The following is an 18,509-nucleotide window of genomic DNA, read 5'->3' as shown; positions in this document are numbered from 1 at the left end:
GTTTCTCGAAACGACAACAACAGTTTCCTCTCGTTACCGTCCCGTTGGCTTTCGCTGCGAGCCGCATTGTTATCGAGTACGAGATGCCGTTTGCTATTGGCTATTGAACCGGTGACGTCACGTAGTCGAACGGAGCGCGCGGAACGTTACTGGTCGCGCCGTAGAACGGCGGCGAATTCGAAACGAAACGAGGGAAAACTGCGAGCGGTAGTTGAACACGGTGAAAATTAGGCATACCGTTCGCTGGTAGTATGTTCAACTCGGCGCCTCCCGGTAGCCGGGTCAGCTCCGACCCGTTCCCACCGACCAGCGTCACGCCGCCCACCATTTTATGCGTGTTCTGAGAATCTCCTGCTCTTATCCTCGTCTGGGTATCTGCAACACAATTTTACATATACATATATATATGTATATATACATATATACATTATAAATCTATAAAAGAGGTAGCTCCGCCGTGGTCGTTGCATAGTCGCCGGCGCAGGGGGCCTCTCTCTACTCACTCGTCACGTTCAGCGCGGGTGAATGCGCAGCGAGGACTATCGGTCTTCCCTCGTTCGTCGAGTGCACGAATGTGACCGGCCTGACATCGCTGGCGGAGGACTGCACGGCTAAGGCCAACGGCCTATCGTTGTTGGACAGATTCGAGTGCACGAACGTCACTCGGTTGTCGTTGGCCGTGGACGAGTGAACGACCAGCGCCACAGGCCTTGGCTCGTTTCCAGTGTTCGATTGCACCGCGATCAGCGGCCTCGATTGATCCGAGGAGTTCTGCACGGCCAGCGTCAACGGTCTCGACTCGTTGTTGCCCGGGGTGTGGGCCACCAGCAGCTGCCTGGTGTCGCCCGGTATCACCCTCAGGCTCGGCCCGATGTGCTGCAGGGTCGGCACGATCGTCGCCAGGCCCTGGTTCGTGTTCAACATCTGCGCGCTGATCGGTAGGTGGAGCTGGTGAGGCTGCTGCTGTTGCTGTTGCTGTTGCTGTTGCTGCACTATACCGGTCGGCGAAGTAGTCACTTTCTCCTGTAATCAAACGGAACCATCCCTTAAAATTACTATTTTACAACTATTTCACATCCTGCCTGTATTTCGTGACGCATCTATAAACCTAGCAAGCGTAAATGTAACTGGAGCATTTTTCCTTGCAAAATGGCACGATTGAATTTATTTAGATTTCGTGCAATCATTGTTAAAAAATAGAGCCCCAGATAAAGAAATTTATTACATCATTTCTCATAGAAACATCGTTGTACTTTAACACGTTGAATGCCACGGGGGCCACCGGTGACCGGCGCCCCCAAATTGATAGAAATATATATATATAATTCAAAACAAATGTGAATATCTAAAATTTGGTATTATTACCATCGTCGATTCAAACTGTGATCCCCGTCGCAATTAACATGTCACACATGGTTATACACTGTAACTTATCTATTGCAGATAATACTTCAACGTTATATGTATCAAATAAAAGAAAATTCATCGTGGCGCCACGGGCAATTTCTGTAAAACCGGCGTGGCATTCAAAATGATTGTTGAACGAAAAATATGAATCGAGTTATTTGACCTGTACAGATGGGTTTAGTATCAAGAAAAAAGAAAGGACGGTGTTCGCCACTATTTTATCATTTCACACTCTAATGCTGCATGAAACGTATTATTTTAGCCGCGAATTTCTCTAGCACCGTTTCACACACAAACGCTAATACAGTCACGTTGTGCCCAACGGCTTGCTTCGGTGCACGAAGGATATATATAAACTACCCATTTCAAATGTTCCCGCGCGAGAAAAACTGTGCGCGGACTGCAAGCTGCCGAGAGAGAATTTTTTTACCTAACCGGGGTTTCGAACCCGCAACCTCGGGATTACGAAGCCGATATCTAACCCGCCGAGCTAATCCATGCGTCCGAAGATTCTTCTCGCGACAGTACCATAAAACGAATCGTTCTAACACGGTGACAAACGTTCGATTGACACTGGGGCCTTGCGGACAAGAATCCGTCGGAGGGATCATCGGATTTACCTGTGCCGGGGTAGGAATGCTAGGCGTTGGCGTTCTGGGACTTGAACTTGCCGGCGGACTTTCCCTAGAACTTTGCGCAAGGTTGAGACCCTGGGTCTGACAGACAACGGCCGCGGTTGCGACTTGATTGTGAATATTGGGAGTGGTGCTGGAGGTCTGCAGCGTCTGCGGTGAGCTGGCCGTGGCCGCGCTGCTCAGGCTGCTGGTGCTGCTGTACCTCGTGCCTCCGCGGGCCAACCCCGTCACGTCCACCTCCATGTTTTCTATAAAATTCGACGGTTTGAATATTCGATCAACATCGAACGATCCGGTAAAAAAGATTGGATTTTTTTACTTCAACGGCTTTGCCCTGAATTCGTTTATTTAAGAAAGAAATAGAAAAGAACCCCAATTGATTTTTCCTTTTGGCGATAAAATAAAGGTTGTTTCCCTTTAAAAATATACGGATTTACGAGAAAAATTTGTAAACGTTTAAAATAAAAATTCGTTCAGAAGAGAATCGTGGGTTAACGTGTTTATAAAAATAATTGAGAAACGCGAAACGATCTGGGACTTACCACTTTTGGTGGCGGTGACGTCGGTAGCCGAACTCTGTTCCGGCAAAAGAGTATTAAAATCAATATGATCCCACGTGGCGGAGAGCTCCTTCTTTAAAGCTAGTAACTTCTGCTGGGCAGCGATTTTCTCTCTGGCGAGCCTCTCCATCTCGTGCTCGCAGTCCCGTTCCTTCCTCCTCAACGTCTGCAACAGAGTTATCAAAGCGTTGAAGAAGCGTCCGCCAGCCACAACACGTTACCCTAATCCCCGTTCCGTCGTCGATGCTTCGTTCTCTTAAACGTACCCTATTTCTGTGACATACAAGCACCGACGGAATTATTAGACAGAGGCATCAATTACTTGTATTTTTTTTTTATCAGACATTTATTTCGTTTTTCTCGATTCATATATTTCGTTTATTTTTTTCATTTCATTTATTTCGTTTATTTCATTTATTTCATTCATTTCATTTGTTTCGTTTATTTTATTTATTTCATTTATTTTGAACCCTTATCCCTCATAGCGGGTAGAGTTACTTCATTTATTTCATTTATTTCGTTTATTTCATTCATTTCGTTTATTTTATTTATTTCATTTATTTCGTTTACTTTATTTATTTCATTTATTTTATTTATTTTGAACCCTTATCCCTCATAGCGGGTAGAGTTACTTCATTTATTTCATTCATTTCATTTATTTCGTTTATTTCATTTATTTCGCTTATTTTATTTATTTCATTTATTTTACTCATTTCATTTATTTCGTTTATTTCATTTATTTCGAACCCTTATCCCTCACAGCGGGTAGATACGAAAAACAGATTCTACATAGCTGCATCGGAAATGATTTACGACACGACCTAATAACGATCCGTCGTAGCAACGCAAGACGACATTTTTGTCTGCTCGATTTCCATGAGAAATGCGCAGCCGTTGCGTAAGGAAAAAAAAAGAGATCCGCGCTGCGGCGATAAATGATAAACACACGCGGTGGTCTACACACTACGGCGACGGCTGCGAAGACGAAGAAGAAGAAGAAGAAGAAGATTCCGCGGCGCGGCGCGAAGGTCGCGGCGCGGGACGATCAAGTTAGGTTCATTGTTCCGCACGTGAGAAAATCGAGAGAAAGCCGACGGAGGAAATATTTTCGCTTCACTTTCAAGAATACGGTGCCGCGCGCGAGCCGTGTCACACGATACTCCTGCGGATTCAGGACACCTATCCGCAACGAAACACGATAAGGCTCCGCCGTTTGACGTCAGCACGGACACGCGTGAAGGAACGTGCACGTGACGGCGGCCACCGACAGCCCACCGGCCGATACGGACGGCGCGTATGCGAGGAGCGCGCCTTCGAAGCGGCGTCGCACCACAAAAATCTGCAAGGACGACGCTCTCGACGTGCGCAATTTAAAATCCGTCGCGCGAGGAGCTGCCGCGCGTCCCCGCCGGCTTCCGGGCGCGCGAACTGATAAGAGAATTTCGAACTCCCCTCCCCCGCCCGCGACACCGGAATTCCGAAACGTCGATGCTTCGGGTGGCTCGTTACAGAAATCGAGAACCGATCGCGCTCCTCTCGTTTTCACGTCCCCCCCGTGAACGCCCGGCGAATCGAGCGACAACAAACGGCAAGTGTTTCGAAAATTTCACCGTACGTCCTCGAATGCGCGATAAGCCCCGATAAAAATGATAGAGCTCCCGATAAGCCTGCAACGAAGATTCAGCAGAAAATGTTCCGCGCGGAGAAACTCACGCGACTGTCGGCGCGCTCGGCTTTACTGATACGATGCACGTGGTTCGATGATTCACGTCGCAACTAAAACTTTCCCGAACGTCGATCAACGTCGAATTTACTCCGCAATTGTTTCACCAATATTCCGCTAAATTTGTACGAACTTTTCGTCTCATTCAGCCTAGATCGTCTGCAGTTTTGTTTCTATCGTTCCAATAGTTGCCGATAAGCTCAAACGAAATTATTATATTATACTATTATAAATTATTATATTTTATTTATGATGATATTATTATATTATATTACATTATATTATTATATTATATTATATTATTATTATATTATATTATTATTATATTATATTATTATATTACGAGGGTGACTCGGTGCAGAACTGAAACCACTGTTCCCATCGAGCAGTTCATTAAAAAGTTCTCAATTAAACAGGGACTAGCCTTGCGAACGTTTCTCGCACGACGCGAGCAGAGTCGAAGCGAAGAAGAAGGGTTGGACTTGGGACAGCGTCCCGAAGGGGTTGGTAACCGAGGCGGAATCAGAGCCGATGTTTCGCAAACACCTTGTGCAAGAATCGCCTGCAAGTTCAACAGCTCCGATGGCTGACACGATCCTCTACTCCGGCGCACGGTTCTGGATGATTAGGAGCGGAGTGGGGGGAAGAGAGAAAGGAGAACGAGACGGCGGAGTGGAAGGAAGGCGGAGGAGGGAGAGCCGCGCACCGGCATAAACAGTCGGTGAGGACTTTTGCCTCGGGACGAGCAAAAACACGCTGCGCGAGAGGGCTCCGCTGGCCCGGCGACGGTTAGAAGAAGACAAGCGCAGCGTGGAATAGTGCGTCGTCAAGGAGAGGGGGATGGGAGAGAAGGAATACATACATAGATAACCACCACTGGGCGGAGAGGCCTGCGCGAGCCGGAGGGAGACAGCGCCTAAGCAGCGGCCGACGAGAGGAAGGAGAACGAAGGTCGTTACGTGAATAGGCGCACGCGCGGCTTAGGAGCACGTGGTCGCCGCCACCTCCGGCTGAATTCGCACGCAGTATCGCCGCGGATATTGCAAATAACGCCGCTTTCATTTCTTTCTACCTTATCTGGCCGGCCGTTATCTGGCACGAGTTGCCGCGCTGATCGTTCGTCGCTTTATGAAACTGCACCGAATCGCAGGGCCTGAAACGAACGCTCTTTTGGCCCGTCGGCTTTCGTAGCCGGCGCGGGGCGAACACGTTCGCGACGAATTCGCCGCTGGCCAATCTGAACGCGCTCGTCGTTTTCCAAACGGAAACGGTACACCGGCGATCCTAAATCTAGACTTAGCCGGCGCGATGTTGTCAATGCTAAGACTGCCTCAATGTATCTGTAATCTGGCAGACATTCAGTCGGGTCATTGTTGTGGCAGATAGGGTGGTCGAGCCGGATACCGTGCGGCGATCGTAATTAATAATTCTCTAATTAGTAAGATCGCGGATCTTCGCGCGAAAGAAAGATTCTTCGAATCGATCGGAGGACACGGAAACCGATAAAAATTCGTCCCTTCCCCTCGACGATTTTTAACGAGCCTAATCCATTGTGACGTTCTCATCCTTATCCTAGCGCGCCTTTCAATCATTTTTCTTTTTTAGAACTCGCAGTAAACGAAGCACTCTCACGATTTCATTCCATCGATGCAACGCCGAATGTTTCATGAAACATTTTGTTTATAAATTCTTCGCCGTACGAACGACGAAGAATGAAAACAACGGCGGTGGATTCCGGGCGACCTCGGTAATTGGGCCCGCTTAGCCTACGTTGTGCCGGATGAAATTTGCACACGCCGTAAGGTCCCGACGGGCTCCGCGCGGCTAAGGTCGGCCCGGTGGCTCCGGGAGTCGCCAACAATGGCGCCGGACGATAAAAGTTTCGGATAGCGAGAGTGTGTGCTGTACGTGCCATGCGGCGCAACGCCGATGGCCGCGTGGTCACGTGGAGCAGCGACCGTAGACGCGGGCCTCGACCACGGCGAAGAATATTGTACGTGCGTGAGAGTCGGAGACAGCGTGATGGTGCCGTCGGTGCAGGCCCGAACCCGGACCGAGGCCGGCGAGCATCTTGCGCCGCCGCGCGGCGAGCCGCGCCGGAGGAGGAGGAGGAGGAGGAGGAGGGGGAGGAGGAGGAGGACGGCCCGAGGTGAGAAACGCGGAAATAGAACGAGACGGCGGATCCGAGTGGACAATAGCGGTCGGAGAGAGACGGCCGGCGGTGCTGGAGAAATGGAACCGGCGGAGACCGAGCGCCAAGCATTTAGGGAGAAAACGCGAGACGGAAGATACGAACCGTGCAACCGCCCCCCACCTTCGCGGACAGGGGGCGGCCATGCGATACTTTCCCGCGACTTTTCTAACTGTACAGTGGTGTGAACAATTCTCAAATAAGACGGAATAGCTTCTCGATGGAGCTACAAAACAATGACGAACCGATGTTCGAACGTTATCAATTTCTCAAAACGTCTTCTCGACTTACCGAATCAGATTTAACCCTTTGCACTTGAGTGGTGACTCTGAGGCATCACCAAAATTGTTACATCACGTTCCAAGATAATATTTATATTATCAAAGCTTTGATATAAAAAGATTGTTAAAAGTCTAACTGTCGTATGAGTCACAACACTCAATTTCATACGCATGAAATGCACTTTATCGTATGAAATGGAAATATTACAAGTCAGAAAAGTTAATTTAGATTTACGGTTAAAATGGCTTCGAGTGCAAAGGGTTAAATCTTAAAATCGAGTACATCGAATCGCGCTTGCCAATGACCCACCCTCGATGCTTGACGTAACCTTAAAAATTGAAAGAAAATTCTGTGGCTAGAAGGAAAACCGCAAGCGACGATTTCGCATAGTTAAAAGTTAACGCGTTCATTGAACTGCAGCGTATAGAATTCAACGGAGAAGCGTCGCGAGAACAAATTCCACAGACTCGAGAAAATGATGCAATTTGAGACGCTACCGATACGAAGCGATAGGAACTTCAAGCGACGATGCTATCTCGGAAGCGGGAACGTGTGACTTGGGTTTTAAAACGGTGTTCGAATCCTCGGTCGCCAGGGGTGGTTGTTTTACAGCCATGAGAGACGAAGGCCCTCGCGCTTACCTGTATATGCCTGATCGCCGCGTGAAGAATGGAAAGGTTCGAAGACTTCTTCTCGTCCTGCTGAGGTAGCTGCCTTTTCAGTAACTCGAAGCACTCCTTCAGGTGCGCCCTTCGATTCTTCTCGAGTTTGTTGTGCACTTCCCTGGTGCCCGATCGGATCACGCAGGGCCTGGAACACAGAGAAGCGGACGGTACAGATTTATTACAGATTTATGTACAGATTTGATTCCGCGAGCCCGTGGTTGAAATTTCGACCGGCGGGAGTCGCCTCGATCGCGGCACAGTAATGTCTCCCATACTGACGCTCAGATTGTCCACTAAAATGGATCATTTGGGAAGAGGAGATACGATTATTCGAGTCTTGCGGCTCATTTTTATAATTGTGGACAATTATAACAATAAAAATAAACCGCAAGGCTCGAATAATCGCATCTCTTCTTCCCAAATTGTCCATTTTTGTGGTCAATCTGAGCGTCAGTATGGGAGACATTACTGTATTGCAGTACATTCTCTCTAATTACCGCTCGGACTGTACACAAAAATGGACAATTTAGGACGAGAAGGTTACGTCAAGCTTATCTCTTGTTCTTTTATAGTTACCCATCGAGGCACAAGGCTCGACCAATCGTGTCCCCGTTTCCGAAATCGTCCATTTCTCTGCGGGATCCGAGCGTCGAATCGGGGAGAATCGCGCACCCCGTGAGACAGCCCTGCGACCCGATCGTGGCAACCGCGTCACCGGCCAGCTCTCTCGCGGCGATGCGACACGGGACACGGCGAGCCGACGCGCCGTGCACGTGCCATTCACCCTGGACACGTGCATCGCGTGAATGGATAGCAGATTCTGCCTCGTCGGCACCGCCGACGTGTATGCCTCCGCGCCGCAAGAAAACAGGGACCGGGAAAGACGGCGGAGGGGGCGCCGCGCGCTGCTCCAGCCGGGCAGAAGGGGTAGAGAGTGGCGAGAGCGTAACAGCGGACGAAGCAACAGGCTGACGAAGACGGAAAGGGAAGGAGACGGAGGAGAAAAGCCGGGGGAGCGATCGAAAGGACCGACCGACCGACCCGGCGGCGTTCGCTAAACTTAACTTCGACTGCCGATCGATTTTTTCCCATTGCGGGCCGATTTATTTATACGAACACTTTCTCGCTTTCGACCCCGGAACAACCCTTTCGCGGTTCGCCGACGGTGCCCCGCGGAAAATTCATCGTTTCTCCGCGACCGTGCAAATGAATTCGAGAACGCCGTGGCTCGCGTAAACGGTTCCCCGAGCATCGGACACGCGAGACGGGACAGAGTTCTTCTTACCCGTTCCGATGCTTCTTATTGTCATGGTTCGGTTCAAGGTCAACGACGAGATTGCCGGCGTTCTGCTGCGAGTGATTCGAATTGTGGTTCTCCACGTAGACGTTATGCGTGCTGTTGTGATTGTTGTGATGGTGATGGTGGTGGTGGTGTTGGGGGTGATGCGGTTGCTGTTGCTGCTGTTGTTGTTGCGGCTGCTGCTGTTGCTGCTGCTGCGGCTGGGGTGGGGGTTGCTGTTGCACCGGCGGTTGTTGCGGTTGCGGTTGCTGTTGCTGATGGGTCAGGTGAACGTGGGACGCGGTGTGGAGCGGGGTTATTCGTGTGCTCGAAATCACGGGGCTCCCTCTGGATCCTGCCGAGTGATTCCCGTTCGTTCTACTGTTCTCCAGCGGCTCCTCCTCTGTAACAGAGCCAGGCGAGACCCGCCGATCGAATGAACGATTTTTTTCACAAACATTAATAAACCTAATCGAGTTAAATTTTTCGAGGGGTGGGGAGGAATGGATCGACGCGTCGGGACACGTTCAAGAGCAACCGAAAACGTTTCGCTAGAGAGGATCTATCTTTCTCTCTCTCTCTCTCTCTCTCTCTCTCTCTCTCTCTCTCTCTCTCTCTTTCTCTCTCTTGGGGCCGGAGGAGAGATTTTCTCTCGGCGTTCGAACGCTATAAATTAGCGCGGCACGTGTACGCGCATGCAACTAACTCATTCATGTACCAAGAGACTTGGCAAACCCGTGTCGCATAGCTCGACGCTTCCTAAATCTATTCCGGGCTTAAAGACGGCGTGTACGTACCGCGAGAATAACAAGTGCATCGCTCGACTGCATCGGCGCATTCGGCGAATAACGTTAAAACGTGTCACGTAACGAGATTGCGCGTCGCATTCGGAACACGGCTGTGTCCGCCGTCTCGCAATGTCACCACGCAGCTCTCTTTCGTTTCGCGGACTTACGAACCGTCGAACCTGCCGCGGCCGAAATAACGACGACGGCTCCTCGTGTTCTAGCGGGCACCGGTTAGTCTCGCCCGATTAAATACGATGCTCTTTTCGAAATATGTACCGAACTCTGTTGTTGGGTCGTTCCGAGAGTAATCTCGGTATTCCAAACGGGCAGCTTGCAAGAATCGAAATATCGCGACGACCCTATAGATATACATTTTGCAAATATTTTTTAATGCAAGAATTTTGAGCGATGTTTGTCTCGCACGAAATTCTCACATTTTTCTAACGTTGATACGATGGATTAATAAAATGTGTTAATAGAAATTATATTGTTTAAATAATTATATTTATTGTGGCGTGCTGTAATGAATCATTATTTATCATTATTCAAACCGTGCAATTTACGCTATGTATTTTCGAATGAAATCACTGTGTATATTATACATTCTGTAATCTAAACAGTATTTTGCCTGTTCAATTAATAAATAATGGTGCATTTTGCAACTATTTTTAAGTACAACAATTTTAAGCGAACCTACATTTATCTCGCACAAAGTTTCTGAATTTTTCTATCGATGAAACAACGCGACCGTGTTAACAAAAATTATATCATTTAAATAATGTCTAGCGAGTTTCACTCGCAAATAACAAAACGCTGAAAAGATTGCTATATCGCAAAAACGTGATGAATCATTATTTATTATTACCCAAGCCATGTAATTTGCGCCATGTATTTTCGAATTAGATCACTGTGTATATTATATATTAGTATTTTACCGTTCAATTAATAAATAATAATAGTAAATATTTCGACCATGGTAACAACGACGATTCAACTCATCTGCGGATGACGAGAAATCAGGGGTTTACCGCCCCGTCGATGAGGCGTTCGCGCGGATTCCACTTCGAACCCGGTGCAGAAACAACGACCCCCTCGCGGAGTTCAAAACACTGCCGAACATATTTCTCGAGAGTTTTTTGCCGAAACATTTGCCGAGCAACGATCGGTATCTCGTTCGCCGCGGCGCTGCGAATCGAGCCCCTAATTTTCCTTTCAAATGATATGTCAATCGGGCCCGGCCGGAATCTTTTTTCCGCGAACGCTCATGCATTCTGTTTTCTCGCCTCGCCGAATGTATAATGTATTTCGGGCGCGCTGTGCACGCACAGGCGCAACAACAATCGGGGAATAAAAAACCGCGGCGCGCGCGCTTCCGTCGAGGCGAGCGAGCGCGCGCGCGCGCGCACGGTTTTTTGTTTTCGCTCGGTCTACGAAGCTTCGTGGTCGACGCACCGCGCGGTTCCTTGGCCAAAAAAATTCGTCGAACGCAACGGCGTAAGATTTTCACCGAAAGAAAATCGCGAGGAACGATACATGTAGTAAATGAATTAATTGATTACATGCAAAATTAGTTCGAATCTGTCGCGAAAAAGAAAAAAAAAGAAATTAGGCGCCATAAGAACAGGAATTTTCGGAATTTTATTCGGAATATCAGGCCGGGGCGTGCGACGTTCGCAGGGTCGCTCCCCCTTAAGTATTTAAAGTTTAGGCGAATCTAGCTCCGCCGGCCGGCTCAATCAGCGGTCCTGCTGTAATGCGAGAACCGAACGTCCAGCTAAAGAATATTTATAGGCTGTGCGTGCGTAACCACTTTAATTCGAAGCATCCTCGATGCTCGAGGAAAAAAAGACCGCGCTGCTATCGACGTTTGCCGTCAAACAGGTATTCCGCCGTGCCTGTTCGTTCGCGCCTGGCATTGGAAAAATTGCCACGGATAATCGGAAACGCGTGCTTTCGATCGGCCGAGACAGTTTAAAAAAAAAAAAACGTTCGCCGAGCTCCGGGGAGAGAATAAAATTCTCGACGAAAAAAAGTCCGCCGGCTGCTCCGACGTAGTCGACGATGTGTCCCGCGGTCCTCTCGCCGCCGATCGATCGGAATCGCCGAGGTTGAATTCGAAGAAAGCTGCACGGACGTCGCCGGTGCATCATCGTTGCACCGCGATCGATGCCGGGGTGCAGTGTCACGGCTGCGAGCCGGCCCGACCACGTGCCGCCGAGATAAGGGAGAGAAGTCGGGAATACGAGGCGGGTTCGGTATATCCGCGAAGATTAGGGGAACACGGCTTCGAACGCGGTCTCCTAATTGGCTTGGTGCCGTGCCAGACAAGGAGGACTCGCATTATAATTAGAAGCAGCCCGCGGTCCGCGCTAGAATTTCGCGAATCGAACGGCGACGCGGCAATGAACACTCTCTCCGTCGGATCACCGACGCCGACCTTTGACCCGGCGATACCGACTCTCCGACACGACGCATCGGTCACCGCTTTCGAAACGACACACGCCGCTGACATTGCGGCGCTGCCCGAACAGCACGCGCATCGACGATTCGTTCGTTCCATCCCGGAAATAAATCCAACGCCGCTCGGACGTTCGTCTGTCACCGTTGATCGAAAATTTTGGAAGAAATTCGGCGCCGGGCCAAACGCGACCCGGCGGCAGTACCCATCGCCGTCGATAGCGAATTTTATCGCGTCGAATTTTTGCTGCGGAATTTTTTTTCGATCGACCATCCGAATAAGGGTGGAGAGACGTTATTATACCGTCGACGTTCTTCAGGAAATCGCACCTCCGAAACTACGCGTTACGTACAACTTCGCGAAGTCGCAAAACTTTCCGTTATTCGTTATCTCCGATGTTTCCGCGCCGCGAACCGTGTTTACTCGTTCGCGAAAACTTCGCAGGCCATTGATAAATTCGCTTCGAAAGTTGATGATGAATCAGCCCGCCGATCGATGATGCACACCGTAAACACGCACGGTTCACGGCGTCGCGCTTTCCTCTCGATCGCGATCGAGCCGCGGCAAGAAATGAACGAAACGTTATGATTTTGATGCGATCGGCAGCGATCGGACGAGTTCGATATTAAGAGAGAACGCCGATGGGATCCGATTTCAAGTAGGGCAGCGGTGCCGGTTACTGTTCGAGCGATCGATTGCTGTGCCTCTGATTTATTTCCGGGCGTAATTAACTTTGTATTGTTGATCGAACAAGACGTATTAAGTGATTTTGTTTATTGTTGAATAGCATGATTTTATGGGTGAATATACAAAGTGCCCCGGAAAGAATGCAAGGGTATGGCAATTGGTCATCCCACAGTAACCGGTTCCGGTACCCTATTGTTCTCGATTGTTATAGCAGATAGACCAAGGAGCCATAAGCCATGAAACCATAAACCAAAGGACCACGAGCCAAGGAACCATAAATCAAAGGACCACGAGCCAAGGAACCATAAACCAAAGGACCACGAGCCAAGGAACCACAGGCTAGGGCCTTGACATAACCTCGGACAACGGCCCATTTTCACAATTTTTCAAAATATACTATCGAAGATATTTCTCGCAGACTTATCAGTCTTTCTGTGGCTCCTAATTTAACAATATAAACGAATTGAATTATTTTTTAGATGACAGAAGCACTAGCCTGTTAGACAATGATTAACGATACTTCTCTTTAATTCTGCTGTTACTTGGAATGACAAAAAAGTAAATGAAAAGCTCACGATCTTCAACTTTTTCGGCTGACCTTGACAGAAGCTGTGGACAATTGAGTGTTTCATGAATTTTAAGGAAGAAAAAATGGGTCATTTTTATATCTTTCAGTGGCCATAGCTCAACCAATTTCAATAAATCACCGAAATCTATAAAATTTTTGAAGTTTTCGTTACAAGCTCGCTCGGCCAAGAAAGATCGAGGAACCTGAGATTTGTATACTTTCCCTGCAATTCCAAGTCAGCATCAAAATTAAAAATGAATTCGGTGTTCCGTCACCTGAAAACGATTCAAACAATTCCGTCCACTTTGAAAAACCTTCCGCCGCATCGAAGGGCGCCTTCAAGCACGCTGCCGCCATCGTACCCCGTCGACTGTCTACGAATTTCGGTGATTTCAACAGCCCCGGCTGGCCAGGGGCCGAAGGGACAGGGTAAGGTTGTCTCACCGAGTAGGTAGTGGCGTATCCATTTTTTCTTGGGCGGGGGCGGCATCCAGCTGCGACGCGGCTCGTCGTTGACGACCACGCCGATAATACCGACGACCTGCGCCGGCATCAGGCTATTCGCGTCCCGTATCCCGCTCACATTGTTGTTGGTCTCGTCGATCGGTTGCTGCGCTCCGGCAGCTTTGACCGCGTTCAGACTCATGCGAGGTTGGACCGCCACTGTGCCATCCGCGACCAAAAGAACGCCCATGATCCCGAGAACTCTGTTGACGGCTGCGTTACGCACAGTTCTCTCCGGCCGGCACGCGTTACACGCAGATAAAAAAAGAGCACGCTCGGCCGCGGACTATATAGGGCCGTGGCCGCCACGATCGCTGCACTGGAGAACGACCCCCTTCGCTCGCCCTCCTCCCGCCGCCACCGCCGCCACCGCCGCCGCGCGCGAACAACCGAATTTCATGCGAACGTGCGATCGCGGATCCTCCGGTTATAGCGGCCACCAGGTGCCAGTTGCTGTTCTTCTTGGCACCGGCCAGATTTTATGCGTTTGTCATCTTCAACAATGTGTCCCGCCAGCCGCGAATCCCACCAGCTGAACCGTCTCCAACGCTTGCCGCAACACTGTTTCACGCGGTTGTCATCCTCGACGGTATTCGACCACCGTGGACAGCCCAATGGCTAGACGGGACTCAAGAAGGGAGCAGAGCGGGTCTTGGCTTTTCTACAAAGACCGTTCCATCGTCGGAGGATCCTCGATTCGACGTGACAGTTCACGGGACACCACGGATTTGCTCCCCCACTTGGCGCGACACAGTTTCGTGCACTCTTCCCTCGACTATGTTTCACAAATCAAGTACCGAACTGTCTAAAACAGTTGCTATTTCAACGATTCACCGTTATACAAGCATCATCGTTGCCGTACACGATCCTGGAATCACCGCGAGGGGGGTGAAATCTCCAACCGGCACCGAGCCCGCAGGAACCGAAGGGTTGCGCGTCCACGGACGCTGATATTTGGTATTGGACACGTTCGGAGGGTCCGGGCCAACGTCGAACGTGATCCTCGGCTCGGGAACGACACTTTGGCCGATACAGCCCCTGCGAAACTGTCGGTGGGGACGCGCGCCGAACCGGCGACTAGTCGAAAAAGAAGTGGAAACGGCCACGGAATGCGAGGCGCGTGGAAAAGAGAGAGGGCTGCGTCACGATGCCGCGAGGAGGGGGGACGCGGTCGCGACGAATGAATACGACGAGGTCGCCGTTTACGCGATATGAAAAAAATTCGAACTTTCGAAATACTCGCGGCGCCGTGGCCCGAGGATCCTCCCCCCACCCGCTCCGCTCACGGACGGCGATCCGCCGCAGCGGTCGTCTTCGGTGGAAACGTTGCCGCGCGAAACCGATTCGGCGGCTTCACTACTGTTCCATTCGATCCTAATCACTGGCCAGAGCCCGCGGCGCGGCGCGACGCGACCAGCTATACGGGTATATCCCGGTTATCGTCTCGAGGACGGAGGAAGATCGTGGATCGATCGGATCGAGCGGTCGCCGGGCACCAATGGGAACTCGTACCGCGTGAGACGCGGGTGCCGACTGAAATCTAAACGTAAGTGCCACCGCCTCCAACCTGAGGATGACGGCCCCTCTCCCGCGCCCTGCCGCCCCACGCCAGTGGCAACGGCGGCGGTGACGGCGACCAATCTCCTCGCGGCCCGCCGCCTCGGCCGCCGCCGCCACCTTCCGTGACATCTCCGTTCTCGCGAGAACTGCCTCCAGTCACCCGCGACACTCTGTCCTCGTAGCGCAAGAAGCGCATACCCAGGCCGGCCGCTTTCTCTTTCTAACTTTCTTGTTGGCAGCCGCGACGCGCCTTTCAGTCGGCGCGACGACGGTTCGCGAACAGATTCGAGGACTCACGGTATCACCGCAGTTCTACAGTTTGGCCACTGCGCGATACGTATGTATCGCAACGCCAGTCGTTTCTCTCGCATTGTCCCTCGGCCTGGGAAGAGGGGGCAAGAACAACCGCTGAAACGAGCCCCGCGGGGCTCGAGTAATCGTATCTCCTGCTCCCGAGCTGTCCATTTTTCTGCACAGTCCGAGGGACAATGCGAGAGGAATTACTGTACGCGGACGCATTTTTCTCGGAATTTTCAATTGCACCGGCTACGTCGACCGGAACCCGATAATCCGGATTATCCGTATGAACCTATCGAGCCCTAATAGTAGCCGACGTATATCGCCGTTAGAACGGGGAAAAGACTTGTTTAAACGTTATTTAAGTTCTCGCGATTTTTATTCGATCGAACATAGAGATTGGATTCGATGGTTTCTTAAGAAAGAATCTTTGTTATTCCCCATCGATTTGAATGTAAAAATGCGAGACCGGTTATTCGACCGGCGATGGTTGGTAACGACGATAGACGACGATGTAGTTAAGAGCATTGAAACTCGACGCGTGACGTCTTTCGCATCGCATAGTACGCTTCGTCGTATCGTTCCAGCCTCTCGGGGAGCGTGCGGAAAATTGTTTTAATCACGAACGTGGTCCGTTAGTGTTAGAAATAGTTACGATCATACGTTTCGTGTCGGTCACCGGTGACTGACGCGGCGGTGAACGTGTTAAGCCCTCCAACCGACCAATGAAAATCGATTGGGCGCTTAACCCCCTCGTAGTTCACTGGTACACGTAGTGAACCAGTAACATCGAAAGGTTGTAATATTAATTTAGCGTCGTGCTATTACGAGCACGTTGCAAATACGTATGGAAACTATTTTTGGATCTCGGTGACTTTTCGCGCGGGGAACGTTCGACGAAAAATACAAAAACAAAAAAGAAAAATGGAAAACGTATACTAAAAAACAGTTGCGGACTTACCGTCGATGATCAGCAGTTTCTCTTCGCAGAACAAGTCATCCTGCTCCGTGCGTTCCCTTTTCAGCTTCGCACCTGCAACAAACAGACCCAGAAGACCCGTGAGATGGGTGGACCAACCGGCGGGATATAAAATTCGTAATAAAATTCGGATTAAAATTGGACAGATTTCGTGGGAAATTTTTCTGAACACGGCCAGCGACTGTCCCGCGATTCTCGACGTCACCGACGGGCACAATTCTTTCTGCCGCCCCCTCCCCCGCGATAAACGCAACAGCCGCGTGGCAACGTGGAGGGACCGGTAAGTGGCGCCGGAGGCAGCGATGCGCAACACGTCACCGTTTGCCATTGTGCGTCCAGCATCCCTTGGGCTTTTCTTCGACTGAGATTTGGACCGCTTTGTGCACGGCGGTTCAACGAATTTCGAGACATTGCCGCAAGAACGTCGACTTTTAGTGTTAGGTACAAGGAATAATAAAGGGAAACATTCCACTGAAAAATACGGAAAATGATATTTTCAAGCCGGAGGCTAGAATCGAGGGGCTAGGGTGATTTGTAGACACATTTAGCAAGCCGTAAGAATTCACCGGCTGCCGGCAAGGGAGGACTGATCGTTCGGAGGGGGATTTTTTAAAGGTCACAGGGTGTCAGAGGCCGTTGAATCCGTCTTGATAGGCGCCGCAGTGTCGCGTTATAAAAAATAGGGATTAACGTGCGAAAAATAGCGGTGACCTTCGATGCTTGAAAAAGAATGACCCAAAGAGAGAGAGAGAGAGAAGAAAGACGAGTGATAATATTCTTAGCTTTGAGCTAAACAAAGTTGTCCTGGTACGTCTCTTTAAATCAGCAAAAATAACATTTCAATGCGTCGGATAATACGAACACCCTATATATCGCTAAAAACTACTAACTCGAATTTGACGAAGATCCTAAAACAGTACATACTCCGAAAGGTGTCCAATTTCGCGTGGAACAACCGTACGATGGCTTAGCAATAAATAATTGTTATTCGCGAGGACGAATAACATTTAATTCTTGAACAAACTATTCGCAAATAAATAATTCGCGAATAAAGTGATAGCGAAGCACTCACGGGCGAAATTATCGGCGAGCGCGGGACGATTCGTATAATTATCTGGAGAAAAAGTTGTTCGGTTAATGCCCAACTCTGGGATCCAGACCGCGGCACGACGGTTGAATCTACAGGTCGATAAGGCATGAAAAATTGAAAGAGGCGCGTCTCCACGTGCTGCGCCGGCGGGGACGGGAGAGGGAGTATTCCCCTAGGTCAGCAGGGATAGCTGGCGGCGGTCCGGGTGGGGGGAGAGCTGATCGTTCTCTCTCTCTCGCGCCGCCTGTCCGCGGGTCATCGGAGGACTCGGCAACGCCGCGATTGATCAGGACGCCACGCGGCCGGACGCGCGTGGTGGGGAGACTCGCCGGGGACAACGCTCCTGCGCACTGCGCCGGCTCCGCTGCCCGCGTGCTCGCCTCTGTGCTCGCCCGCCGACCGCGCCGACACAGTGCACGGCTCCGGCTGTGCGTTCTATTTCGCCTCGATCTTATCCTTATCTCTGCGAGAGGAGAAACGGTTCTCGTCGGGTCGCAGCTGAGCAGCGCCGCGGCGGCGGCGGTGGCGGCACGTTGTCGCTTCTCTCTCGCGGGCACTCTAGATAGTCCTGATCGCGCGACGTTTCGACAGTGAGTGGGTTACAGACGCCCCCGTAGGGGCACCGTGTGTAACCGATGGTAGGAGTGGTTGCGCCGGTCGATCGCGCGCGGCTAGCTTTCTCGGGTATTAGGCGAGTCCGTCCGTCCGGTGCTCGGGTTATTTGTGACCCACTTCGCGATAACAACGGGTCCGGCGTGTCGATAATGAGAGAAGGTCCGAGCTGCCGCGGCGGACTACGACGGGGAAAAAAAGAAAAACGGTCGGCAGGAGAACGG

At 50.5% G+C, this 18,509-nt stretch overlaps 1 protein-coding gene and 1 long non-coding RNA gene across 7 annotated transcripts in view; one reads left to right on the top strand and one right to left on the bottom strand.

Annotated features, from left to right (window-relative positions):
- Positions 1-18,509, bottom strand: part of LOC117227031 (uncharacterized) — a 31,738-nt gene that overhangs the window by 7,034 nt on the left and 6,195 nt on the right. For 5 of the 6 annotated variants that reach the window (XM_076522196.1, XM_076522197.1, XM_076522198.1 and 2 more), the window contains exons 3-9: positions 16,566-16,637; positions 8,749-9,145; positions 7,440-7,608; positions 2,585-2,768; positions 2,028-2,290; positions 504-1,023; positions 238-375 (exon numbers count right to left, since the gene is read on the bottom strand). In XM_076522196.1, coding sequence (XP_076378311.1) covers positions 238-375; positions 504-1,023; positions 2,028-2,290; positions 2,585-2,768; positions 7,440-7,608; positions 8,749-9,145; positions 16,566-16,637 — 1,743 coding nt within the window. Of the gene's footprint in view, positions 1-237; positions 376-503; positions 1,024-2,027; positions 2,291-2,584; positions 2,769-7,439; positions 7,609-8,748; positions 9,146-13,687; positions 15,289-16,565; positions 16,638-18,509 lie in introns of those variants that run through there. The other variant, XM_076522195.1, reaches the window with a different exon arrangement.
- Positions 7,489-10,495, top strand: LOC143259517 (uncharacterized). Its single transcript, XR_013033481.1, has 2 exons — positions 7,489-7,630; positions 8,036-10,495. It is a non-coding gene; the product is annotated as an uncharacterized LOC143259517 (long non-coding RNA).

The sequence above is a fragment of the Megalopta genalis genome, chromosome 5 (genome assembly GCF_051020955.1).
Source record: "Megalopta genalis isolate 19385.01 chromosome 5, iyMegGena1_principal, whole genome shotgun sequence".
Lineage (NCBI taxonomy): Eukaryota > Metazoa > Arthropoda > Insecta > Hymenoptera > Halictidae > Megalopta > Megalopta genalis.
This window is presented reverse-complemented; position numbering and strand designations above follow the sequence as displayed.